The sequence below is a fragment of the Natator depressus genome, chromosome 2, assembly GCF_965152275.1.
Source record: "Natator depressus isolate rNatDep1 chromosome 2, rNatDep2.hap1, whole genome shotgun sequence".
Taxonomy (NCBI): Eukaryota; Metazoa; Chordata; order Testudines; family Cheloniidae; genus Natator; species Natator depressus.
The window spans coordinates 231,326,634-231,353,602 of NC_134235.1; the positions used below are offsets into that span (position 1 = coordinate 231,326,634).

General features: G+C 45.3%; 1 protein-coding gene across 1 annotated transcript; it reads right to left on the reverse strand.

Moving 5' to 3' along the window:
• Positions 1-15,598: 15,598 nt before the first annotated feature.
• On the reverse strand, positions 15,599-26,563 carry PTCHD3 (patched domain containing 3). The gene is made up of 4 exons (XM_074946141.1): positions 25,521-26,563; positions 24,854-24,975; positions 18,377-18,522; positions 15,599-17,785 (listed from the first exon to the last, which is right to left on the reverse strand). The coding sequence occupies exons 1-4, from the start codon at positions 26,322-26,324 to the stop codon at positions 16,152-16,154; spliced, it is 2,706 nt and encodes a 901-aa protein (XP_074802242.1). The 5' UTR covers positions 26,325-26,563; the 3' UTR covers positions 15,599-16,151.
• Positions 26,564-26,969: the final 406 nt, after the last annotated feature.

A 26,969-nucleotide genomic window follows, 5' to 3' on the forward strand; every position in this document is an offset into this window, starting at 1 on the left:
AAAGTCTGTACTAGCTGTAACAATCAAGGAGTATGTGTTTGATCTGTTTGTCATTAGTGGAGTTATTGCAAGTAGCCTCATGGACAAACCATAATCCATGGAGATGGTTCTCACAAAATGCTGGAAAAATCAGTGTGGTGATCCAGTATAAAGCAGGACCTTAATCACAAGGTGGAATCATATAAATCTTAGAGAAAGACACAGCTAATTGTTGTCATTGAGACCCTACATGGTTGAGACTGTTCAGGATACCCATTCAGAAGTAATAGGGGGCATTTTAGCTGGTTCCTAACCCAAATGACTTCTTGTGTGACTGTAAAATGGTACTCACACCACAGTCTTAGAGCAAGGAGATAATCCTGTTGAGACGTGTCAATCCTAAAATGCCTCACACGTATTTCTTACTGTAAATTTTTCAACAGGTGAGCGATGGTTCTTCAGAGGACCTGGAGATTCTGGACACAGATGCCTCCCGTCAGAGGAGTCACTAGTGCGTGAACTGGTCTGTAGATTATGTGAACTGTAAAATTAAAGAAATTAGTGGTAATTTATGTGTGCAGAGTGTATTAAATGTCACATTGGGATATGCACTGCAGTGCCTCCGTTTAACCCAGGAACAGTTAGCTTTATGGTTGCCAACTTTCTAATTGCTGATAACTGAACATGCCCTTGTCCTGCACTGGCCCTTCCCTAAGGCCTTTCTCCTTCCCCACCCCTTCCCATCCCTGAGGTCTCATCCCCCATTCACTTCTCTCCCCACTCCCTCCGTTGCTCACTCTTCACTGCTCACTCACTTCCCCCTCTCCCAGGACTCACCTGCTGCCTGCAGAGCCAGGATGGAAGGAGCTGACGTGGAGCCTGCCCACCTGCCCATGGGGGCACAGCGGTCAGGCTCTTGCTCAGAAAAGGAGCAGAGTTAGCACCAGGGGTAGTTAATTATTTTTAGTCAAGGTACACGTGACTTGGTCAAGGTATAGTCAAGTTCCAGATGTCAGAAAAAAAATAACGATGATAATAAGTAAGTAAAAAGATTTCGGGATCCATTCAAAAGTGTCTGGAAGTCTGGATTTGGCCCGCAGTCTGCCTCTTCACTACCCCTGGTTAGCACACTCGCAGCCTTTTAACACTCTCCCTTCCCATTCCTTCTCTTTCAGTGTACAACTGTATTGAGCTTTACCTGATTTCACTTAATCTCCCCATTGATTTCTAATTAAATTAGAGCCTGGTAACATAGTATACAGGAAAATGATGGTGAGTTTTTATTGTTTGATCTGATCTGTGCAATAGTATTTGCATAAACCCTTACGCAGGCCACAGAATCTCACTCAGGGATTCCTGCATCCTACCTAGCAACTGGTGCTTGATCTGAGTATGTCTGTTGGAAGGAGATACCCCCCACCGCCTCAGTCTGGATTTAAAGACTCCAAGTGATGGAGAAGTCACCATGTCCCTAGGTAAATTATTCCAATAGTTAATGAATCTCACTGTTAAAAATCTGAACCCTTTTTCTCGCCTGAATGGATCTCATGCTGCCTGTTTGATTTCAGTGATTCACATTTGGCAAGTGTTATATAAACAGTGAAAGGAGAGCTTCTCAGGGATCCCCCAAACAGCCACCAACTGAGCGGCATTCCAGCCATTGTGGAGTCCATTTGTGCAATGCCATAGCGGTGGGTGCACAGTGCCTTAGAAAAATAAATGGGTAGTGCCAGCCCCAGGAGCTTGCACTGCCTGCGCCCTTTGGGGGCGATGCCAGTTTGGCTGTTGATGCCGAAAGGGAAGCAGGGTTAGGGTCTGATTTACTGGTAAAACCAACAAAAACTTCCAACCCCAATTCTCTGTGTGGCTCTCTGAGTCCCATGCGAAGGGGAGCGGGAGAAGCAGGTGCTAACAAAAAGCAGATACAAAGCGTCTAAGCATAAGTAAAGCTGGCTGGTGTGGCTGGTCTGTGACCCTCGCAAGCCCACAGCCCTGGGAACCTCTCCGTGCATTGGGAGAACCCACACAGGTAAAGGAGAAGCTCAGCGTTCATGGTAAAAGCCAAGTTTCTAGCCCATGGCTTTCTGGGAAGCCTGGACATGGTGAACCCACAGCTAGGGCTGAGCTATTGTCATTAATGTCTCCTAAGCATCACAGGGTTCTCCTGGTAGGGAGTAAGTTCTGGGGCCATGTGTTGGGGGAAGGAATTTTTGGGGTCTTCTCTTCTGTGCCCCACAACCAGCTCTTCACTGCACCAGATACAGTCCAGCTCCCCCTCTCTCTCTGACCCTCATGCCGCCCAACTTCCCCTGCCTGCCCCCCTCTGTTCTCCACTGCCAGTCCTGGCCCCAGCCAGCGCTGCTGGCTCCACCCCCAGGGTGCCTGGGAGGCAGCTTGCCCTTGCCGACTGCAGTGGACAGACTGTATGGACCAGGCACCCCTGCCTCAGGTTCCTGGCCAATGGGAGCTGTGGAGCAGGTGCTCAGCGCGGGGGCAGTGTGCAGAGCCCCCGTGGCCATCCCTCTGCGTAGGAGCCAAAGACACATGCTGGCTTCTTCCGGGAGCTGTGCAGAGCAGGGCAGGGAGCCTGTGAGCCCCGTTGCACAGCCAACCGGACTTTTAACGGCCTGGTCAGCACTGCTGACCGAAGCCATCAGGGTCCTTTTTGACTGGGTGTTCCCGTCGAAAACCGGATATCTGGCAACCCTATGCTCTAACAAGGGCCTCTGGGTGCTTGTGCATGAAGTATATACGCTGTTGGGGCATCTGGGTCTTTGCAAAGAAGCCCCGAAAACCCTATTAAATCATACCATCTTCTGCTTCAGCTGTGTCTTTTAATTTTCCCCCAGGCCTTCTGCATTAGGACTTTAGTGATCATGACATCTGTTTTCAGCAATGTCTCAGGTCTCTCTTCTACTGGTTCATATTTTTTAATGCTGTAAAGCATCTGCAGTTACAGTTTGCATAAAAGTGTCATATATAAAAAACAAAAAATAATTCTCTAGGGTCTCTAGACAAGGTAATAATAAACAAAATTGTAATTGCTACTTTGTAGCAGTGTCTGTAAAGTATCTCCAAGTACATAACCAAGCAAAGTTTTTGTTAATCTTATTTATTATTTCTGATAGTCCTTTGGATGGGGAAGATAATATCTCATAAAGCAGGCACGTGTTTCTGAATGACAAATGCTTGCCTGTGCAAAAGCATAATAACAAAGAATGGCTGCCTAAAACACTTTCACTCAGTGGTTTAAATCAGTTATTAATATTCCCCTAAAACTCAGGACAGTTCTTATCTCCATGTCCTGTTCCCTATGTTTGTGGTTTTTCTTTTTACGTTTTTTTTATCATTGTAAAACCCGTTACATGTGGGGGGGTTTAAGTGTATCCCGGGCCTTTTAAAGCTTTCTTTACAATTTACTTATCTTTTTTTATTCTGGTCAATTCATTTTGGCAAAACTTTAAAAAGCAAGATGGTGTATTTTTTGTTGTTTTTTCATGTTAGCAAAAGAATTCCTGGGACATCTTTTATGGCCTGTGGTCTTCCTGAGGGTTTGTGTTTTTAACCCTGGGATGTCAGACTTTATCTTTGTCTTAGCAGAGGGGCCTCTCGTTGTAAAAGTTGTATAATTTCTTTAAAGAATTTTTTCATGTTAGGAAAAGAATTAAGAAAAGGCTTTGTTTCTTCAGGGTCAGTGTTTATCTTACATACTGGGGCAGGAGCACCATTTGGGGGGGGGGCAGAGGGGTTCTAGTCCCCGTTTCCCCCCCCCCCCGCCCCCAAATTTTGTACCTGAGGTCTGTTCACAGCGCACACTCTAGTCCCAGAAGGTGCTCTTAACTGCAATACAGCTTGAGTGTGATCTGTGAGGAGTTCTGTGCTGCTCCCAGCTTCAGCCTTTGGGGCAGGGAGTTTGTTTTTAAACAGAGGCAGGGTGATTAAGATAACAAAAGGTTTGTCATTAAATTACATTAAGGATGGTTAGATAATCCTGAAAGCATTGCCAGGCACTCCAGTTAGAAGATAGGAAACAAAGGGTAGGGATAAATGGTGAGACTGGAGAGAGGTAAATAGTGGTTTTCCCGGGGCAGAGGGGGTCTGTACTGGGACCTGTGCTGTTGAACATAGCTATAAATGATCTGGAAAAGGGATAAAGAGTGAGATGACAAAATTTGCAAATCACACAAAATTAGTCAAGATAGCTTTAGACTTAACTGACTGCAAAGAGTTACAAAGGGATCTCAAAAAACTGGGTGACTGGGCAACACAATGGCAGATGAAATTCAATGTTGATAAATGCAAAGTAATGCACATGGCAAAATACAGTCCCAACTATACATACAGAATGATGGGGTCTAAATTAGCTGTTACCCATTGTTAGGGGGCTTATTCCTTCACCCACTTACTTCCCTGGTCCTTCTCGCATGAACAGAGAGCAACAAAACCCGAAGTCCAAAGGTGCAAACAATTCAATGTTTATTGGGGTGAACTTCCAGCAAGCATGATTCCAGTTTCCTTCCTTAGTGTCCCCCTTCCCAGCTCTGACACCACCAAGACTTACCTGTGTCCCTGCTCCCATTCCTCCCCTTAGCCAAACATGATTCCAATTTCCCCACCCCCATTCCCTGTTCCCATTTCCCCCTTTAGCAAAACATGATTCCAATTTCCCCACCCCCATTCCCTGTTCCCATTTCCCCCACACACACCCCCCCACCCACTTCCTGATTGACTGCAGACTATATAGTAAAACCTGAGTTCTGCTTAACTATACCTTAACCAATCATTTTACTGAAATTTAACTAACCAATCCTAACATATTGGAACATGATGATTTAACCAATTATATCCCACCACCTTAATTAGTTTACACCCAGCAAAATTAATTATACAGCAGACAGAAACAATCACAGAACCAGACAGAGATTATACAGACAAACAATGGGGAAATGGGGACTACAGTGATAGAACAAACACAGAAATGAGGATTTCACATCCCACCTATTGATAAGTGAGCTCTTGCCAGACAGGATGCTATCAAACTAAGTTTCCTTTTACATTTTCTAGGCACTCCCCTTTCTCTGGAGGTGATAGGCACTATCAGGACGGGATTGTATTCCTAACAGCCCAATAGCACCTTCTTTCAATGTGACTAGTTTGGAATGTGAGGAGGTGACCGGTCGCTTCCCAGCTTATGGCTGCCTCTGTTGCTTATCATAGAATCATAGAATATCAGGGATGGAAGGTTTGCCAAAGGCCTTAGCCTAAGCACAGGGCCTCAGACTGTCACAGGAAGAGAAGGACCTTACACTGGCAGACAGTGATTTTGATTCTCTCTTTTATACCTCTAACTAGCCAAGTGATAAGAATACACCTAAATTCTTAGTGTATAGGCCTTTACAGGCAGGCCTGAATATCTATATCCTAACACCCATCAAGAAAGAGATTCTGGAGTCATTGTGGATAGTTCTCTGAAAACATCCACTCAATGTGCGGTGGCAATCAAAAAAGCTAATAGAGTGTTGGGAACCATTAAGAAAGGGATGGATAATAAGACAGAAAATATCATATAGCCTTTATATAAATCCATGGTATGCCCACATATTGAAAACTGCGTGCAGATGTGGTCGCCCCATCTCAAAAAAATATACTGGATTTGAAAAAGATTCAGAAAAGAGCAACAAAAATGATTGGGATAGGAAACAGCTTCCGAATGAGGAGAGATTAATAAAACTGGGATTTTTCAGCTTGGAAAAGAGACAACTAAAGGGGGTATGATAGGGGTCTATAAAATCATGAATGGCGTGGAGAAATTGAATAAGGAAATGCTATTTACTCCTTCTCATAACACAAGAAGTAGGGATCACCAATGAAATTAATAGGCAACAGGTTTAAAACCAATAAAAGGAATTATTTCTTCACACAACACATAGTCAATCTGTGGAATGCTTTGCCAGAGGGTGTTGTGAAGGCCAAGACTATAACAGGGTTCAAAAAAGAACTAGATACATTCATGGAGGATAGGTCCATCAATGGCTATTTTCTCAAAAAATACACCAGCTTGCTTTTTGAAGTTTTGCCGAAAGGAAAATTTCTGTAAAGAAATTATACAAAACACACACACGCAGAGGCTAACTGAAAAAGAAAAACCAGCTTATGTGAAAGAGTTAACACTTTTCTTTTTATACACCAGAGATAAGGAGTCTTTTTCCCCACCACACAGCCCTTTTCTTTCCTAACTTTTTAAATGCACCAATCTTTAAAGTTTTGTCTAAAGGCTTTAGATTTATGCAAAAGATGAAAAACAGTGAATATATATGCCCATCATTTACAATAAAAGTTATATCAAACTTCCTTATTTAATTTACTGGAAACTGACTTTAGCTGTAAGCTTTGTAAAGGGAGAAAGTCCTAATCCCAGCGTTTACAATAAAAGGCTTGAATAATTGCATGATAGGATTAAAGCTATATTAGCAGGCTTTTATACTGAATGATACTCAGAAAGTAGTTTATTCAAAAATTAGCTACTTTTTTTAAATTTAAAAGGAAAATCTGTTGCTTTTTACAAGAGCCCCCCATCCCTCTCAGGGTCGCCATTTCAGATTTTAATGGGGGACAAATTTAACTGATTGCAGCGGCTAGTTAGGCACCTGAAAACTCTAGTTTTTTGGCAGATAACTTAGCAATTAGCTGACAGGAGCACTGTATCTAATTCCTATATAAAAGAAAGAAAATTAAATAAATATTAAACCCACTCAGCTCTAATATTAACATAGCACCAAACGTGTACATGACCCCAGAAATGGGGCAGATGGCAAGACAAACTATAAAAAGGGGTATGTAAACCTGTCCAAATTACATGGTGATGACTCTTATTGAGTGGTTTACGACTGAGAGCCCATTTCTTATCTTTTTGCACACATGCTACCTTGTGGGTTATGGTGAAAGCAGAAGCACTTTTATTCTCCTGCCCTTGTGGGGTCATCTTTGCTTTTAGGATGGACTATTTTTTAGCCCCATCCCAGTTAGGGCTTTTTGCTGCTGCTTCCAGGTCACCTGCTGGAGAGCACATCATTGTCTTTTCCTAATCTACTTTGGTTTTCTCCTCAGTGGGTGTTTCCATTTCACTAGCCTGGGGACTTTTCCCTTCTGTAGGGGGAGGAACACTCTCACACGACCCACCTTTTACTTGACCTTCGCTATAGCTTAAACCTTTGTTCTGAGCTGCCTTCTCTCCGGCCAATAGTTCTACTTCTTCATCCTGGGCCTTGATGATTTGAGACTGGTGGAAGACTTCTGTATGAAGCTCTTCCAGGTCTTTCTTCAAGAGCAAACACTGTTGGTCACCATTTTCTTTTATTGTCCTCAGGTGGGACAACTGCTCCCGTTTTATAGCTTGATCCAGGACCTGAATCCTGGAGGAGCATTGCTCTTCTAGCTCTACAAGGCCTCTGCTTTCTGAGCTTGTAGGGCATCCATCTGCGTCAGGATGTCAGCCTGGTCCTCACAGCTCCAGTAATTTCTTCTTCCAAACCTTTCCAATTTTTTAGAAGATGGGTTTTCTGGGTAACTGTAGAGGTTATCATCATCATCATTATAGCTTCTATTTTAGATACAAACTCTGTATTTATGCCTGTCGAAACCCAGTCCTTTGGTGGGCAGTCCAGTTCTTCCAGTGCCTCAAGTTGTTTTGCTATGAGACTGTTGGCTTGCTTAGATTTCTCCAGCTCATGAACACTATTGCCATTGTGCTTGGAACTCATCAGGTCCTCCATCTCAGTGGGAAATTGTTTACTGAGCCACTTGAGCTCCTCTTTTTCTTCCATGGCTTCTTCCAGGACTCTGGTCAAAGAGAGGCATTGATCTCTTTCTTGTCTACTTCTACCCCAGCACGTACACAGGGATGTTCTTCCCTACTAGCGGATGACTGAGGTTCTCCAAGTCCGTCTGCAGCTTCTTCTTGGCTTCCTCCACTGACTCTCTTCATGTCAGCAACCTGTTGGTGCAGGGTAGAGATCTGTTGCTCCAGGCTTCTCTTTGACTTCTCTTCCTCTTCCAGCTGCTCTTGGAAGATGTTCTTCTCATTTTCCATCTGCTTCAGTTTCCTCCAGAGACTCAGCTTCTAGCAAGTCTCCTCCTGCAACAGCTCTGATGTATTCTGGTGCTGTGACTCCATTCTCTTTCACTAATTTGATCATCTCACTCTCTGACTAGCTCAGAAGGCCTGTGATGTAGTCTAGCTCAAATTGCAAACCTATCCTTGCAATCTGACTTTCACAGCCAGCTCCATCCACACACACTCACACAGTAAATTTTACCTGCAGCTCTTGGAGCTGTCCTTCTACCTTTTTCTGCTTTATTCAGTCCTCTTTGCCCTGCCGAAGTAGCTTCATTTTAGTGGACAGTACGGCCTACTTATTCTCCAGAGCCTGCTTTGTGTTTTCAAAGTTTGCCGTAACTAGCTTGGTTTGTTCCAGCTGTTCGGTCAGATCTTTCACCTTGTATATGCCTCCGCCTCAGTTCCTGGTTTTATGCCTCATGGGTCTTTGCCTCATCATCCAGGGCCTCTCTCAGAAGAGGTGCTCCCACTTTGCCCTGAGTTTTTGCTGTGCAGCAGTGGAGTGTAGCTGCAAGCTCCGTTTCCAGTGTCTTCAGTTCCTGCTTTAGGTCCTGCTTCTGGGTTTCTGCTTTATTTCTGTCTGCTTGTTCACATTCCAGATCGCCCTGAAGTTCAGTGAGCTGACCTTCTAGTTCAGATTTCTAGTGTCAGGTTTCCTCCTGGACCACATTTTTCTGGGCTACCTCCTCAATCTTAGTCATGACTGCTTGTAGTTCCTCCTCCTTCTAGGGCAGTTATCTTTTAAGTTCTGTGATCTCTAGCTCAGTAACTGGTCATTCAGATGAGTGGAGTCTTCCACAAGCTTCTTGGAAGTTATCCCAATACTGGTTACTGCCCTCCATTGCAAAACAGGATCCATTTCATGATGTGCTAGTGCTGTTGTTATATACCTCTGTCTTCTCCAGAGTCATCATCTTTAGTCCTTCTCATCGCTCCCTGGATGTCTTCCTTTTGCTCTGCTGCTGCTGTAGTGCTTAGCCTGGAACTATGTTCTGGTCCCTCAACAGATTCATCTTCTGGGTCACTGATGTCTGCAAATGGTCCTGGAATGCTTGCAGAGCCACATCATGCACCTTCCTCTGGCTCTGCAGCTGGTCCTGTGCCTTGGAGAGACTGCATAGTTGCCTGCAGATCCTGCTGCAACTTCTGGTTACAGACTTGCAAAAATGTCATCTCCTCCTCCAGCTTGAGCCTTCATCTGCTCATGGAGTTCCTCTGAAACGGCTGGGCTTCTTGAGAGATTAACCAGGAATTTCCTCTGATGAATGTTCTTAGGCTGTCCAGAGTGGCTCATGAACGTGGGTGCCAACCTCAGGGCAGACTGTTACAAACCAGGGCACAAACCCCAAATTGGTTGATTGCTGAAATCTAAGTATAGAACAACCAAGTATTAAGTGTGAAGTCCTCAAGCACTGTAACAGCCTTAACGTGGAGCTACAGCCAGTCCCCTTGGGCACTCCAGTCTATCTTGCCACCCCGGCAAACTTACCCTTATGACAGATGGTCCCTTACACCAAAAATCACAAGAATATTAAGGTTACCCCTAGTCCCAAAGGACCAGTCACTTACCCCAGGTCAATTGCACCTTAAATCTTACACCAAAGACAATGCTTGTAGCCAATCCTCTAATAAACTAACTAAAAAGTTATTAACTAAGAAAAAAATGAGTTATTTACAAGGTTAAAGCAGGTAAGTATGCACACACAAATCAGTTACAATCTTAGGTTTCAAAAGGCAATAGAAGCTGCTCTATATGTCCTTTAGGGCTAACCCAAGCTAAGCAGCTTGAGGATCCCATGCTTATGCTTAGAAATATTGCCTTCTCCAAATTCCAAGCAGCATAGCGAGACAGTTTCTTCTGGTCAGGGTTTTTTATTCCCTTCTACCAGAGTTCTAACTGTGACGGGGCATGTCTACCTGCAGGTTCTCTCTTCAACAGTGTGTAGGGGGAGCAACCAACAAAGTCTTTGTTCTTTGATGTTTCACAATGGCTCATTGGTTTCATTGGGCCTTTCTGGTGGGCAGGACCTAACACTTTCTGTAGGAAACCAGCATTTCTACATTAATTAATGCTCCTTTTCCACTTGATGACTTACACAATTACAGAGATTTACAATGCAAAGACTTAAGAGAACCTTATAACATGGGGTAAAGCTTTTATAAGTAAGTTTAATATATGCAGCATCCTACAAGCATTTCATGAAGTCTAAACGCATTCTTATAAATTTAACATCTAGTTTAACAATACTAACACACAGGTGAGCCAGACTGGTTTCCAGTTTTGCATTTGTCAGCGTTCAATGAGGCTTGTCTCCTGGTCTGCGAGCGTCAAAAATACTGGTCTCGTTTTCCAGTATGGGTACTTGTTCATCCACCTTAGCCACAGCCAATGGCTTCTTTCTTCCTTGATTAGCTCCTTCTGTCTGTTCTTTAAATGATTAATTTGTTTTTGTTGCTCACCCGGACTCAATCGGAAAATCTGCATCTGGGTCTGCAAATTACTTAACAATTCAAGATTATCAGGGCCCTTCTCAAAACTCGCTCCCTGGTGCCTATCAACTCCTCTCAGCCTTTTCCTGGTTCCTTCAGCCCTGTACCCTGCTGCCTTTTGGAGCAGCTGACTGATTCTTCATCTGACTCCTGTATCAGCTTACTCATGCTTCCCACACTCTCATGTCCCGAGGCTGAGGACTGACTCAAGTCATCCCCAGCAAATGGAGAGAAGTTTGAAACTCATGGCTTGTCCCATTATGGTTTGTCCCTGAGGCTTGCTTCTGGGGCAACCTCAGGTTTGCCCAGCACTACATTCTTATTTCCCCATAACAGCCCCCTGAGGAAAGTTCCTGAAGGGCAGCATCTTGTCACATGCCTTCTTCCTGGCACCTAACACAATTTACCCAGCGGTATCATTCTAATTGACCCCAAACTGTGTCCCCTTAGTTATTTCTTCAGCTCCTGCAGCTGTCTGGGTCTCAGTATCCTTAATAATGCAGACCTCCCCAGGTGCCTTAGTGTCCTGTGTTGGCCAGCAATCCACATAGTCTCTGGTTCTCAAGGGCAGAGCCAATGTATATGCCCCTTGGGCGAAAGTCCACACATCTAGTTGGCAAGTGTGGCGGGGTGGGACTCACACCTGCGGCGCCTCCTGCTGGTCGTCCAGGGAACTAGCGTTTCCAGCCTCCGGAGTGCCCTCTGCAGGCTGGTGTCCCGCTTGCCACTGGGCCCTGAGTCCCTCCCGGACCCCAGTGCCCCTTTCACGCCAGGGTGCTGCCCCTGGCGGTACCCCCACAGATTTAGGTCTCCCCCCCGGGGAACCCCCGCCCTCTATCCTCACCTCGCCTCAGTCTTTGGCTACTGCCAGTCACCATCTAGCCCCCGCTCCCTGGGGCGGACTGCAGTATAATTACAGGTTTCAGAGTAACAGCCGTGTTAGTCTGTATTCGCAAAAAGAAAAGGAGTACTTGTGACACCTTAGAGACTAACCAATTTATTTGAGCATAAGCTTTCATGAGCTACAGCTCACTTCATCGGATGCATACTGTGGAAAGTGTAGAAGATCTTTTTATACACACAAAGCATGAAAAAATACCTCCCCCCACCCCACTCTCCTGCTGGTAATAGCTTATCTAAAGTGATCACTCTCCTTACAATGTGTATGATAATCAAGTTGGGCCATTTCCAGCACAAATCCAGGGTTTAACAAGAACATGTGTATGTTGTAACGTGTGTATGTAAAACCCGGATTCTACAACCTATCCTGAAGGATGACCCAACACTCTCACAAATCTTGGGAGACAGGCCAGTCCTTGCCTACAGACAGCCCCCCAACCTGAAGCAAATACTCACCAGCAACCACATACCACACAACAGAACCACTAACCCAAGAACCTATCCTTGCAACAAAGCCCGTTGCCAATTGTGCCCACATATCTATTCAGGGGACACCATCACAGGGCCTAATAACATCAGCCACACTATCAGAGGCTCGTTCACCTGCACATCCACCAATGTGATATATGCCATCATGTGCCAGCAATGCCCCTCTCCCATGTACATTGGTCAAACTGGACAGTCTCTACGTAAAAGAATAAATGGACACAAATCAGATGTCAAGAATTATAACATTCATAAACCAGTCGGAAAACACTTCAATCTCTGTAATCTGGTCACGCGATTACAGACATGAAAGTTGCGATATTACAACAGAAAAACTTCAAATCCAGACTCCAGCGAGAGACTGCTGAATTGGAATTCATTTGCAAATTGGATACAATTAACTTAGGCTTGAACAGAGACTGGGAGTGGCTAAGTCATTATGCAAGGTAACCCATTTCCCCTTGTTTTTTCCTACCCCCCCCCCCAGACGTTCTTGTTAAACCCTGGATTTGTGTTGGAAATGGCCCAACTTGATTATCATACACATTGTAAGGAGAGTGATCACTTTAGATGAGCTATTACCAGCAGGAGAGTGGGGTGGGGGGAGGTATTTTTTCATGCTTTGTGTGTATAAAAAGATCTTCTACACTTTCCACAGTATGCATCCGATGAAGTGAGCTGTAGCTCACGAAAGCTTATGCTCAAATAAATTGGTTAGTCTCTAAGGTGCCACAAGTACTCCTTTTTCCTTACAATGTGTATGATAATCAAGTTGGGCCATTTCCAGCACAAATCCAGGTTTTCTCCCTCCCCCCCCCGCCTTTGAGTGTCCTTTCAAAGACTGAATGACTCACCCAAGAGACTGCATTTCAGAGACCTACCTGCCCATTAAGTAAAGTGGTTTGTGATGGGCCATCCTCACTGTTCATTGTGGAAGTTGGTTTTGCCTGGAGTAGAGAAGTTTTTCTAAACCTAATACTCACCTCTCTTGTGTCCAGGGCTATCCTTAGGTGTACACAGCATACGCGGCTGCATAGGGCACCTGAAAATTTGGGGCACCCCTGGGTCTTAGTGTCCATGCTCCCACCTCTTCCTATCCCTCTTCTGACCCTTCCTGCAGGCTCCCACAGCTAGCTGCTGCAGCCTGGTGAATCTTCCTCCAGAGGGGATCTAGTAACTTAAAAGTGAAAAAGCCTTCCAGCCTGCCAGACCTATTAGCACAACACTGAAACTGTTAAAGAGCCATTCAAGTGGTAATGAAGCCATTTAACAGGCATTTGCCAACCCCCAGGTATACACTGCTCTCCCACCCCCAGGCTGTGAGCCTGGGTTGCCGTCGGGCATAGGGGCACCAGTTTAATAATACTGCGTACGGCCCCATAAATCCTAAGGATGGCCCTGCTTGTGTCCCTTCATTAAGAAATACAAATTTATTGCCAAACATATTCACTCTGTCCCCACATTACTTCAGTGAGGTGCTCTTTGGCCTTGTCTCCTCCTTGTCCTATGTGACACTGAGCCAGAAAGGGTTAAGCAATTTGCAGGCTAAATGACCCAAATTCTACCTTTAAAGACATATTAGAAAAGTATGTAAATGGTAATTAGGGCCATTCCTTATAAATAGCTAACGAAGCCATGTTAGATAGACTAGAGCTTTGAAATGCAAACCTGTATTGTTAGGTAAATACTAAAAGGTATTCATATGTGTTTACTTACATCTTGTTAAACAGTGTAACCAGTGGTTCTTGGCAGTTATTATATTCTGTTGATTCAGAGATCAGAAGGAATATTAACGTTTAGATGAAACGAGTGTAATAATATCATTGTCTATATTTCTCTTTGAAGTTTGTAGTGAACTATCTATGAACTGTTTAATGGTTAATTACCTTATACTGATGAATGCAACTGATTACCTGGGTATACATAGGAAATAGGAGATTTTAATTCAAAGCCACAATGTTTCACCCAAGGAATTCCTGCTGTCAAGAGGCTATCCATAGTCTGCCAGAGATCTATAATAACTCTAGGCCCCAATTCTGTGCCTCAGATCTGCTTAAACTTGGTCAAGGGAAGCTTGAGTTGCAAGACTGAGGTCTCCAGCTCCAGTATGGATTACTCTGCTCTTTCACATGGAAGAGTTAGAACAGACTCTATATATGGTCTGCATATTTGGACTATAACCTGATGAACTGATTCTGGAAAGAACTTTTTGCAACTCAGCAGCTCACCCTCTCTACTATGAAACTTACCTAAGAGGTTTATTCTGTATGTATAATGATTAAGGCTGTGTGTCTGTCATGGACGTCAAGGAAGTAATGAATTCTGTGACTTTTCATGACCTCCATGGCTTCTGCAGTGGCCGGTGCGGCTGGCTCTGGGGCTGCTCAAACAGATCAGGCAGCCCCTAGGCCAGCCTCACCAGCCACTGCTGGGGCAGTTTGGGTGTGGGAGGGGACTCAGGGCTGTGGCAGAGGGGTTGGGGAAGCACTTACCATGGGGCGGGAGCTCCCTGAAAGTGGCCTGCATGTCTCTGCAGCTCACAGTCTGGCATGGTATGGTATTGCCACCCTTACTTCTGTGCTACTGCTGGCAGGGCTCTTCCTTCAGAGCTGTGCACCCAGCCAACAGCTGCTGCTCTCCGGCCATCCAGCTCTGAGGGCACATAGAAGTAAGGGTGGCAATACCATGACACCCCTAAAATAACCTTGCGACCCCCCTGCAACTCCCTTTTGGGTCAGGACCCCCAATTTGAGAAATCCTGGTCTCCCCCATAATCTGTATTGTGTAGGGTAAAAGCACACAAAATACCAGATTTCATGGGAGGAAACCAGATTTCACCATCCGTGATGCATTTTTCATGGCCGTGAATTTGGTAGGGCCCTATTCATTACACTCTCCTGTAGGCAGGTCAAATCAGTTGGGTCTGCAGTTACAAAAGAGATCCTGCATCTTTCCCATTGAGGAAGTGTCATTCCCTGGGAGGGGTTCAGCTCCCATGTCATCGTCCAGGAGATACACATCTGCAGCTGTCTGTTCGGTATGATACCAACAGTTCCATTCTCATGGTCCGTCTGGCAGAATCTTTCTAGATTGCTCCACCACCAATAACTAATCTCAAATTTAAGCCACCACCACCAGAGATCCCAAAACAATTGCGTGCTGACTGGGAGCCAGGAGAGCAGAGCGGTGCGGGCTGGGGCTGGGTCACTCCACTTCTTGCTGCCCCGTGAGTGTGGGGTCGGGACTGCCTTGCACTCACCGGGAAGTGGAGTGACCCGGCCCCAACCCGCTCCACTCCACCAGCTCGTGCTGGGGGGCGGTTTCCCCCCTACCCCCAAAGCCTGCTCCTGCCCCCTCCTCGGAGGCCTGGGGCCCCACACACACACACCCCGCACGGAGGTGGCTGCGTAGGACACCAAAATGGCTAGGGACGGCCATGGCTCAGAAGGTGTCTATTAAACAGGGTGGTTGCTGATGAGGCCAGACTAGTCAAAGGTGGCAACTCAGCATCTGCTGCAAAGGTCCCAGATTGCTCCTGCTCTTGTGCAATAACCTGCTGTTGCTGAGTTGCCAGTCGCTGCAGTACTTAAGTGCTGCTGCTGTTCCTAGGCGTGGTTTTCAATCAACCACTTTAACAATTTGTCTGCTTCCATGGTAATATAGGGATGCCTACATTTAAACTTCATGAGAGTACACTCTGAGAAAGCTCAAATAATGCTGGCATAATTTAAATTCCTTTTGAAATCTTTATTGGGCATTTAACACAGAATATATAAGATCAAGAGAACATGCTTTTAACTTCAAATGTATTTTAACGAATTTTTTTTGGTTTGGTAATATTCTATTATTGTGATATCATTTTACTTAACCCATGTTTTCTCTAATGATCTAAGGGCTTATCAGGATGAACAGCTTGTCCATGGCAAACTGAGGTATAATCTACAGCACACTTGCATGCTGTGCAGGAACTGTCCATGTGGACCCTGCTATGGTGCGCTAAAAGTTCCCTAGTGGGCTTTGAGCTAATCCCATTAAGTGTTAATCCTGAACAGTAGAAAACTGACATTTTCATACAATGCTAATTTAAATCTGCAGATTAATGTTTTGAAACCTTCAACATGTTCTTTTTGGCTGATATGCTGTATTTTAAATTGTATGTAAATTGATGAGCAATCTGGATTTATTTTTCCTTCAGCATGAAGCTGTTTGATACATTACTTGGACTTTGTGCGTCACTAAAAGAGCTGCTGTTTTTTCCTCTTGTTTTTATATTTACCCTTTTGTGTGATGATCTGCCACGAATTCCAAAAAATGTTAAAAATACTGGAATAAAAACAAGACCATGAACAGCTCCAAACAAGATAACGAGAAACATAATCTTAAAAAATGTTCTGAAGATGTAAGCTTGTGCTGCAGACAGCACAATTACTCCTAATATAGTGGAGATAGCACCTTGTATCACCGGGTAACCAAGAAGATACAGGGCATCAACTGCCCTTTCATTGACAGTTGACTTTTCACTTGAAACAAATGCATAGGATATATGAGCAGAAAAATCTACTGAAAACCCGATGCAAATGACAAGGTTAATCATAGATATGGAATCAAGATTAACATCCCAGTATGTCATGAAACCAGCAACGCCAACAATAACAGAAGCAATAGCAAAAGTTACCCACAAGGAGCAGAGCGGATTGGGAATAAGCAGCAAGGAAACACACAACATGACTCCAGTAGCAATTCCAATATTCTGAATGGTGTTTGGTACTATTACAATATACTGATCATAGTATATAAATGCTGGGTGATATACCATTAATGGGATCTTACAGTCCTTGGCTAGGTCTCTTAACTGGTTTAAAAGGTTTTTCTCATCAACTGCAGTAGTAACATTCACTGTTTGAATGAAAAAACGTGAGGCTGCTATTTCCTTATAGCGAATATCAATGTCCCATTCAAATTCTGGAAATAATTTATATAGTTCAGATAGATTACCCATGAAAAACGCCTTAGAATCTATATTCAGTGAACCGATTCTAGCAACATTCTCATACATTCGTAGCCATGACTCTGAGAGACTCTTCTCCACATAGGAGTTATTTTCTAAAGACTCCATACAGTTCTCAATGTCATTACGAATGGATAGATTCCAATAAGGTACATTTTCTGTGATAGTGACCATAACCCTGGGACCGTACTCTGAGAAATATTCATCTTCCCAGTCATAGTACCGAATGACATAAGAATCGTCACTAGCCAGATTTCGCAGGTCTATACCTTCCTTCATCTGAGTACACCCATAAATACTACTAGCCAGGAACCCTCCATACAGCAACACCACAAACACTTTGGTCCAGATCTTTGTAAGGAAAGGACCGTAATATTTCCTAAAGAATTTGTTCATTGGATGTTCACCTTCGGCCCAAGAAGATTTATCAGAAAAGCCTCCTACACAGCACATGTTGTACAAGCAGGAGCGATGAGGCGGAACAATGTCTTTCACTTTTGTGCAAATTAACCAGTGTCTGTTGCCTTCTTCCCTTTTACCATTTAAAGCAAGAACAGCTCCTAAAAATGTGATGTTGTATAAATAGCAGAAGATGAAAGCAGTTCCTGTGTAGAGACAAAAGGACTTCACAGACTGAAAGGAAGTCATAATCCCTATGTAGAAAGCTAAAACATCAGTGAGAGTGGTGATTGTGATAGACACTGCTGCCTCTGCATAAGTTTCAGCCATCCGCTTTTCAACTTTATTTTTAGGATTAGTTTGTTGCCAGCAGGAGATCATAATGAACATGTCATCAACACCAACCCCTACAAAAGGGAAAAGGTCAACTTATTGTACATACCACCAAGATCAATTTCTAATGGAAAATAGCAAAATTGCAAAACAAGCAATCAGTTAAGCTGAGCAATAAGCATTGTGTTCACACCAAGCGAAGTTATGGACCCACAGAAAATAAATGCCACCCACCCCCTCCATATACGAGGTAATGTATTACATTTTCCCATGGTGCGATCTCTTTAGGTGAGATCTCTCTTTCTATCTCACCACATTTCTCTGAAAGAGAAAGCACCTCTGGGATAATGAGGTAGATCTCTCATCCATGCAATGGAAAATACAGAACTGCTTTTCGGAGCATGGATCCACCTTCAACCTCACACTGAGCTGAATGGCCCTCTGCTGCTGTACCTCCTGCTATAAACCATTACAAGTGAGCCCTTTTGCACATTCTGCACTGCTGAATAACAGGATGGATAAACACCTGGAAAACAACTATCATACCCAGTGGTCTTAACTTATAATTGTGCTGATCCCAGATTCATGCCACGTAAACATAATCTCCCACTAGGCACATTTTGCATTTCCATTTTTTCCATCAAGCTCAATTCCTTGTCACTTACCCAGTATAAGAAATGGTGCATTTGCTACAGTCATGTCAAATGGTATCCCACAGAACAGCAACAGTCCAAAGCTGCTTAGCACAGCTAACCCAGAAGACAGCACTCCACATGCTGCAACCCAGACTTTATTTTGTACACAGTCAACCCTGGAAAATTGTGTAAAAAGCATCTTGTTTAGATTTTAAATGCTGTGTTTTTATATTATACAATTATATTATAAATAATATAAAATATGTAATGGCATGCAAAATCCTTATAATATAGAAATTTTATATATCGTGTTTGGTAAAAGCAACTTTGGTTACATGAGTCTCATTAATACTTTAATGAGAGTTTCAGGTATTAACATTTTAAAGTCACAACATGGGCCAAATCAGTCCTTCAATTTAAACTGCACAACCAGTGACTCAGTGTAGTTGCATGAGTTTAACTGACAGCAGAATTGTTGTAGCTCTCTATTCTCCCATCACACAACAATGAATAAAAAGAAAGTATTATGGTGCCACCTACTGGGAAGCAAAGAGTTGTGAAACTCTGCCCTGATCATGTAAACCAGACCCACTTTTCAGTTTTCTTTGACTCCTAGGCATCTTGCCTGAGAAGTGTGGGGCGCTGTGTCGGGGGCTGCACCATGTGGCTCCCGGAAGCCATGGTAGGGCCTCGCTCTGGCTCCTACACGCTCCAATTGGAGCTGCAGGGGCGGTGCCGGAGGATGGGGCAGTGTGCAGAGCTGCCTGGCCGCGCCTCTGCAAAGTAGCTGGAGAAGGGACATGCCACTGCTTCCGGGAGCCGCTTAAGGTATGCACTGCTAGGAGCCTGCACCCCCTGAGTCTCTCCCCACGCCCCAACCCCTTGATCCCAGCCTGGAGCACACTCCTGCACCCCACACCTCTCATCCCCAGCCCCACCCCAGAGCCTGCACCCCAGATGGAACCTGCACCCCTGCCCCAGCCCTGATCCCCCTCCTGCCCTACGAACCCCTCGGTCTCAACCCAGAGCACCCTCCTACACCCCAAACTCCTCATCCCCAGCCCTACTCCACAGCCCGCACCCCCACCCCAATTTTGTGAGCATTCATGGCCCGCCATACAATTTCTATTCCCCGATGTGGCCCTCAGGCCAGAAAGTTAGCCCATCCCTGCTTTATAGCATGCCCATCAAGGCAGCATCTACGCATCTTGCAAGAGATGCTCAGTGCCTTACAGAATCAACCTCTCTAGCAGATATTATGAAAATGTCCTACTGATCATTTACATACAACTAGTGCATGGCTATGTCAACCGTTTCTTTAAAGCTGTCACAGAAAACCAGGCAGGAAAGGGTTGGGGAAAGTTATAGATAGAAATTCTACAGTGAAGCAGAGAGGGAAAGAGTGGCTTTAGTAATAACATTGTTTTCCTTATTCGAATCAAGTTTTTTCTGCTCAGGGGACAGCATCTTCTTCTGTAAGTCCTTACATTTGTCACATGACATAGTGTCAGACATTGACTAATTTAGGACATAAGAGGAAAAGAAAATGCCAAAGTTCCTTCTCTCTACAAGTCTTTCAGTCTGGCACATACATGGAATGGCCTGAGTGGAAGGAGCATATTACAAGATTGTGAGCCCTAATGATGCTTACCACAGGGAACAGTAATGCCGAGGGAAGTTTATTAGGAGTGAAGCTGTAAATGTCTATAAATGGATTAAAAATTCCCTGACAGCTCACAAAATGTAATTGCAAATAGGAACTCCTCATCAAGCTAGTGTGTGTCTAGGGGGGTCCCAATGCGATCAGTTCCTGGCCCCGCACTATATAACGTTTTTATTAAGGACATGGAAGAAAACATAAAATCATCACAGATTAAGCTTTCAGGTGACACAAAGATTGATGGAGAGGACAAGTCACTGATAAGGAGCAATCTGGATCTTTTGGTAAGCTGGCAAGCAAACAATATGCATTTTAATAAGGCCAGAAGTTTAAGCTTTAAATTGTAAAGTTAAAGTTATACTTTTAGGAACAAAGACTGTAGGCCATTCTTACAGGACGGGGGATTCTGTTCTGGGAAGGAGTGACTCTGAAAAAGACTTGGCTGAACACAAGTTACCAGTGCCACACTGTGGCCAAAAGGGCTAATGCGATCCTTGGATGTAGACATAGGGGAATATTGAGCAGAAGGAGGCTCAATGAGCACCTACGGGGGAAAAAAATAGCAGTTCAATGGCATGCAGGAGGCACTGAGGGAGGAGGGGGAACGGGGGTGGGGCCTGTGGTGGAGCAGGGGTCCAGCACCCCCAGGGAAATCCCAAAGTCGGCACCTCTGAGAGAGGTTATATTACCTCTATATTTGGCACTGATGTGACTGCTATTGGAATACTCGGTCCAGTTCCAGATGTTGATAAACTGGAGAGGGTTCAGAGCACATCCACAAGAATGATGAAACAATTGAAAACTACGCCTTATAGGGGCAGACTCAAGGAGTTCAATCTGTTTAGCTTTACAAAGAGAAGGGTAAGGAGTGACCTGATCGGTCTATAAAAACCCAGAGAGCAAAAATGTGATAATGGGCTCTTTACATTAGCAGACAAAAGTATAACAAGATCCAGTGGCTGGACGTTGAAGTTAAACAAATTCACACTAAAAATAAGGCACATATTTTAACAGTGAGGGTAATCAATCATTGGAACAACATACCAAGGGCTGTGGTGGATTCTCCATCACTGGCAATTTTTAAATCAAGGCTGGATATTTTCTAAAAGAAATGGTCTAATTAAAATAGGAATTAATAGAATGATGTTCTATAGCTTGTGTTAGGCAGAAGAGTAGAGTAGATGAGAAGATCACAGCGGTCCCTTCTGGCCTTATAACAGGGGTTGGCAAACTTTTTGGCCCGAGGGCCACATCTGGATATGGAAATTGTATGGTGGGCCATGAATGGTCACAAAATTGGGGGTTGGGGTGTGGGAGGGGGTGAGGGCTCTGGCTGGGGTTGTGGGCTCTGGGATGGGGGCAGAAATGAGGAGTTCAGGATGTGGGAGGGGGCTCCAGGCTGGTGCAGGGATGCGGGGGGTGAGGGCTTTGGCTGGGGTGCGGGCTCAGGGGTGGTGCTGAGGATGAGGAGTAGGCGGTGCAGGAGGGTGCTCCAGGATGGGACCAAGGGATTTGGAGGGTGGAAGGGGGATTAGGGGTGGTGCAGGCTCTGGGGAGGGCACTTATCTCAAACAGCTCCCAGAAGCAGCAGCATGTCCCCCCTCCAGCTCCTACGTGGAGGCAGAGCCAGGTGGCTCTGCACTCTGCCCCATTTGCAGGCTCCACCCCTGCAGCTCCCACTGGCCATCGTTCCCGGCCAATGGGAGATGCGGGGGCGGTGCTTGAGGTGGGGGCAGCGTGCGGAGCCCCCTGGCTGCCCCTATGCATAGGAGCAGGAGGGGGGACATGCTGCTGCTTCTGGGAGCCACATGGAGCAGGGCAAGCCCCCAACCCCCGGCTGGAGTGGGGCAAGCCCCGGACCCCACTCCCTGGTGGGAGCTCAAGGGCCAGATTAAAATATATGGAGGGCCAGATGTGGCCCCCAGGCCATAATTTGCCCAACCCTGCTTTATAATCTAATCTGTGGTTTGGCTTTACTGAGGAAAGAGAAGAATAATTATGACATAATTCTGAAAAAGACTGATGAGCAGTCAGTTCAAAAAAGGAATAGATTTTACACAAATGGGCATGCTCTTAGGAGAAAGTATGGAAACCTTCCTGAGGGCCCTCTATGAATAAGCAGATAATCGTGACTTTGGTGTCACTAAGGAAGAACATACAAAAGATCACCTAGCAGTTTGGATTGTAGACAAAATTTTTCAGAAAAATACAGTTAATGCCTGAGTTATCTTTAGGACAAGCACTGCAAGTGTCATGATACCCTAATCTAAGGAAAATACAAGTCATTCAGCAAGAGAGTGGTGGAAGTACAAGAAGTGGCAAAGGAATAATTCCTATTGGAAAAAGCAGTACCATTTAAAATTGCATCTTAAAGCATGGAGTTCTCTGGCTTAAATTGTAGCAGGTGTCTCACGGGAGAACACTGGACAGATGAGGTCTGCCCACACAGTAGAAGCATATGTAGAAAAAGTAATAAGGACAAGGGAATGTGTCTACGGACGCAAAGATGTCAGGGAAATATCCTAAGCAAGAGCGAGTGCCTATTTTCTGTGATCTCTGTTCTAAGACAGCATTCATGAACAGGCTTTGATCTCAAGATTTACAATATTATTGTTACATTTAAAATTGATTCAGGAGCAGAGGAAACCTTTATTTGTAATGAGACTTTTAACAAGATTAAGTTCTACTCTGAAGCTGGACCAGTAGAAGTCACTGTGCTCAATAGCCCTGTGTGATAAATAAGTTGATGGGTCAGTTTAAAGTCTGTACTAGATGTAAAAATCAAGGAGTATGTGTTTGATCTGTTTGTCGTTAGTGGAGTTACTGCAAGTAGCCTCATGGACCGAGCCATAATCTATGCAGATGATTCTCACAAAACGCTGGAAAAAAATCAGTGTGGGGATCCAATATAAACCAGGATCTTAAACACAAGATGGAATCATGTAAATCTTAGAGACAGACACAGCTAACTGCTGTCATTGAGACACTACATGGTTGAAGCTGTTCAAGGTACCCATCGAAGTAACAAGGAGCATTTTAGCTGGTGTTTGTCTAACCTGCTCTTAAAAATCTCCAATGATTGAGTGTTACACTGTTGATCCATATTTAGCTTGTGGTCCACTATGACTCCCAGATCTCTTTCTGCAGTACTCCTTCCTAGGCACTCATTTCCCATTTTGTATGTGTGGAACCGATTGTTCCTTCCTAAATGGAGTCCTTTGCATTTGTCCTTTTTGAACTTCATCCTATTTACTTCAGACCATTTCTCCAGTTTGTCCAGATCATTTTGAATTTTAATCCTATCCTCCAAAGCACTTGCAACCCCTCCCAGCTTGGTATCATCTGCAAACTTTATAAGTGTACTCTCTCTATGCCATTATCTAAATCATTGATGTAGATATTGAACAGAACTGCACCAAGAACTGATCCCTGTCAGACCCCACTCATTATGCCCTTCCAGCATGCCTATGAACCACTGATAACTACTCTCTGGGAATGGTTTTCCAACCAGTTTTGCAACCACCTTATAGTAGCTCCATCTAAGTTGCATTTCCCTAGTTTGTTTATGAGGTCATGCGAGACAGTATCAAAAGCTTTACTAAAATCAAGATACACCACGTCTACCGCTTCTCCCCTATTCACAAGGCTTGTTACCCTGTCAAAGAAAGCTATCACACTGGTTTGACATGATTTGTTCTTGACAAATCCATGCTGACTGCTATGTGAATGTATATGTGCATATTTATTTATTTTTCCTAAAGTTAATTAAGTATTTGGTGGCACTGTGAGGACACCAAACATTTATTGTGAAAACCTCTGTTCTAGAGGTTTCAGAAACAAATCACCACCAAGAGATTTTCCTATCCCTAAAAAGAGTAAAACAGAAAATTCAACAAAACATGAAACTCACCAAAATGCACGCATTCATATTACAGGTTTTTCTTGAACATTTCATATGTATTTGTCTTGTTTAAAAATGTTTTCTTCAATTCAAGGATAACATAACGAAAGGTTGATCTCACATAGGCCAAAACTAGAGATGCAGAGGTGCAAGAAGGGAAGATTTTCACCTTGGAACCTGGCAGCCCAGGATCCTCATTTTGGTCATTGACAACTGCCTTAAATCCATATTTTCAGATACTCCTGCAATGGAGCAGGTGTAACTAGTTATATAGGAAATAATCCCAACACACCCTTGATGGAGGACAGGCTCAGCTGTAAGAAAGCCCATGAAAGCTCTCTACCCCCTCCCCCCCCCGGTTATTTTTCCACCTTCACTCTTTTTATCCTGTTTTATGTAAGTGTGCTAACATAGGTACATAGAAAGCATTGCCTAGTCCACCTACCTGTGGGTGGCCACAGCACTCTGTACCCTGCAACTGCTACTCCAGGATTGGTCCCTCTGTGCTAAATTACTTTACTAATAATGTTTTGATTTAACGTATCTGCTTTTCAGTACCAGATAAGCATCAAGTCACGTTTCTCTCTTTAAAAATATATATATGGGCATGTTTGAGCAAATCCTTACTCAAGTGAGTAGTTCTCACTCAGGCAAGATGTCTGACTTCACTACAGCTACTCACGTGGAAAACTTAAAGGTTTACCTACCATTTTTGTATCAATATTAATAGCCATAGACTTTTACTATTAGTAGTAGATCACCTACAGAGGACTAGGGATCTGTTGTACTAGGCAAGAGGGTCCTTGTCTCAAATTACACATTCTTCTTTTTCAGATGAAAAAGAAGAGTTTGTAATTCAAATAAAAGGTAATTTAAATAAAATATATAAATGATATGGAAAAAATTAAAAAATAAAAGATGATTAACTTAGAAGACAAGCGCTTACCTTAAACAAGAAATAATGGAAAAGGTTATAGTTAGAAAGTATGTTATGGAAAACAGGGGGATCACTTTCTTAGTATTTCCTTCAAACTCTTCCTGTCTGGATACTGAGGTAAAGTAAGCCACCTGCCATTAAAAAAAAACAAAAAACAAAAAACAGGTTAAATAACATTTGTCACTACTCTTTTACTGTACGCCTCTGTTTAAACATTATAGGAATAGGGTTCAGAGAGTTATCGTAGACACTTCTACTTTCATATCTTAATTATGATTTTAGCTGTAATTAGCTATGTTAGCCATAGCTAAAATCATACATTAAGAATAGAAAGAAATTAGCACACAGTTAAGCACACAGCCCAAGAGAAGATGAATGACCCTGAGCAAAGCATTTGGTTGAAATAGTCTGGACCTAGGCCTGGACTCTTTATTCAGGCAAAATTCCCATTGAACTAAATGCTAGTTTCACCCTCGTTTCACCCAGCACAAGCGGCCCCTCCCTGTGGCATTTCAGAGCCTTGCCTCTCATTCCGGATCCGTAACGGTGCCGGGTTTGGGAACAGAGCCCAGCGCTCCGGCTCTCCCGCCCCCGAAGTGGGGAGGCTCCAGCAGGAGGACCCCGCTGCACACACCGGGGAGGGCTCCGTGCCCCACGGGGCTGCTCGGCCCCGTACCTGGACAGAGGTGAGATTTAAAGCCTCCAGCTCAGCCGGGATGCGCTTGAGGAAGTTTTCCAGCCACTGCAAACTCCTCTCTCGGTCCGCGGCTTCGTCTTCTCTCAGGTAATAAACCAGCCTCAGGGCTTTGGCTGCCTGCACCCGGGAGGCGGCCGCTCCGCGACCCAGCTGAACGCCGCCTAAGAAGGTGGCCATGAAAACGCTGCTCTGGAACACGGGGTAGGTGAGCTGCGGGAGGAGGGTCTCTAGCCGGGCCGGCTCCCCCTGCACGGCAGCCAGGAGCGGGTTGGGGCTGCTGCAGGGCCCTTTGTTCCGGACGCACAGGTCCGCGTAGGAGAGTTGGGTGCCTGGGTCCCCGCCGGGAACAGCGAGTCTCTGCACCGCCCCGTCCAGCCGCAGGAGCTCCGCGAAGGCGGCCGCCGTCAGGATGTTGGCGCCTGGGGCGGAGACCGCGATGAGGGAGGCGAAGGCGCCCTCTGTGAGCAGCCTCTGGCCCGAGAAGCGCTCGGAGTCGCGGGTCGGGAAATGCTCCTGGGCAAAGCGCCTCTCGCTCTTGGCGGGTCCCCCGAGCGGCGTGAACTGACCCTCGATGTCGTTGGCTTGTCTCTGCCGCAAGAAGAGGAAGCCGGCGCCGAGGCCGCCCGAGAGCAGCAGCGGGAGCAGCAGGAAGGGCCACGGGTGGGCGCCTACCAGCCCCCCGAGCCGGCCGAGCCGCCGGCTGAGAAACAGGGCTAAGTTGTCGTGCGGGGGGATGGTCGGTTCGGGGCCGGGGCCCGGCTCTGGGTCCCACTCAGAGCCCATCTTCCCGCTGCCCCGCCTCTGCTGCTGGGTCCCGGCCTCCGCGCCCGGCTCCTCGGGCCCCAGGTCCTGTCCGCTGACCCCCGCTCCTGGCTGCTCCTGGCCCCGCGCCCTGCCCCGGCGCTAACGATTTAGGAAAGGGGGAGATGGGCGGCGGCCGAGGCTTTCTTGGGCGAGGCGTGTCGCGGTCCCTGTTGTCTTCCGCCCAGGCCCCGCACGCTGCTTGGGGCGTCCCTCCTCTCCTCCCCCCGAGCCCGTTCTTGCTGCTGGCTTCCTGCGTCTTTCATCTCCTCTACCCTCTCACGCAGCGAGCCTGGGGCGGGGAAACAGTACGGCTGACAGGGCCGTGACTGCAAGAATCACGTAGAGGAGAATCACGAGGCCAGATCCCTGAGCCTAGTTTTGTTTGAGACTCGGGACCCGGCCGTGGAGGACACTCAAAAGGTTCAAAGAAAGGGAAGGAGGGAGACGAGGCCCAGGTACGTTGTATGTGAGGACTTCCAGGGGGTTTGGTGGGGACCTGGTCTCACACTCTTCGTTTGGCAAGAACCGTTTGGATCAAATGTGTGCAGGGACTAATTGTTTTTGTTTATTTAAGCTGCAAGCTGGTGGGGTCTCTTGACACATAATGTTAAAGGTTTTAAAAGC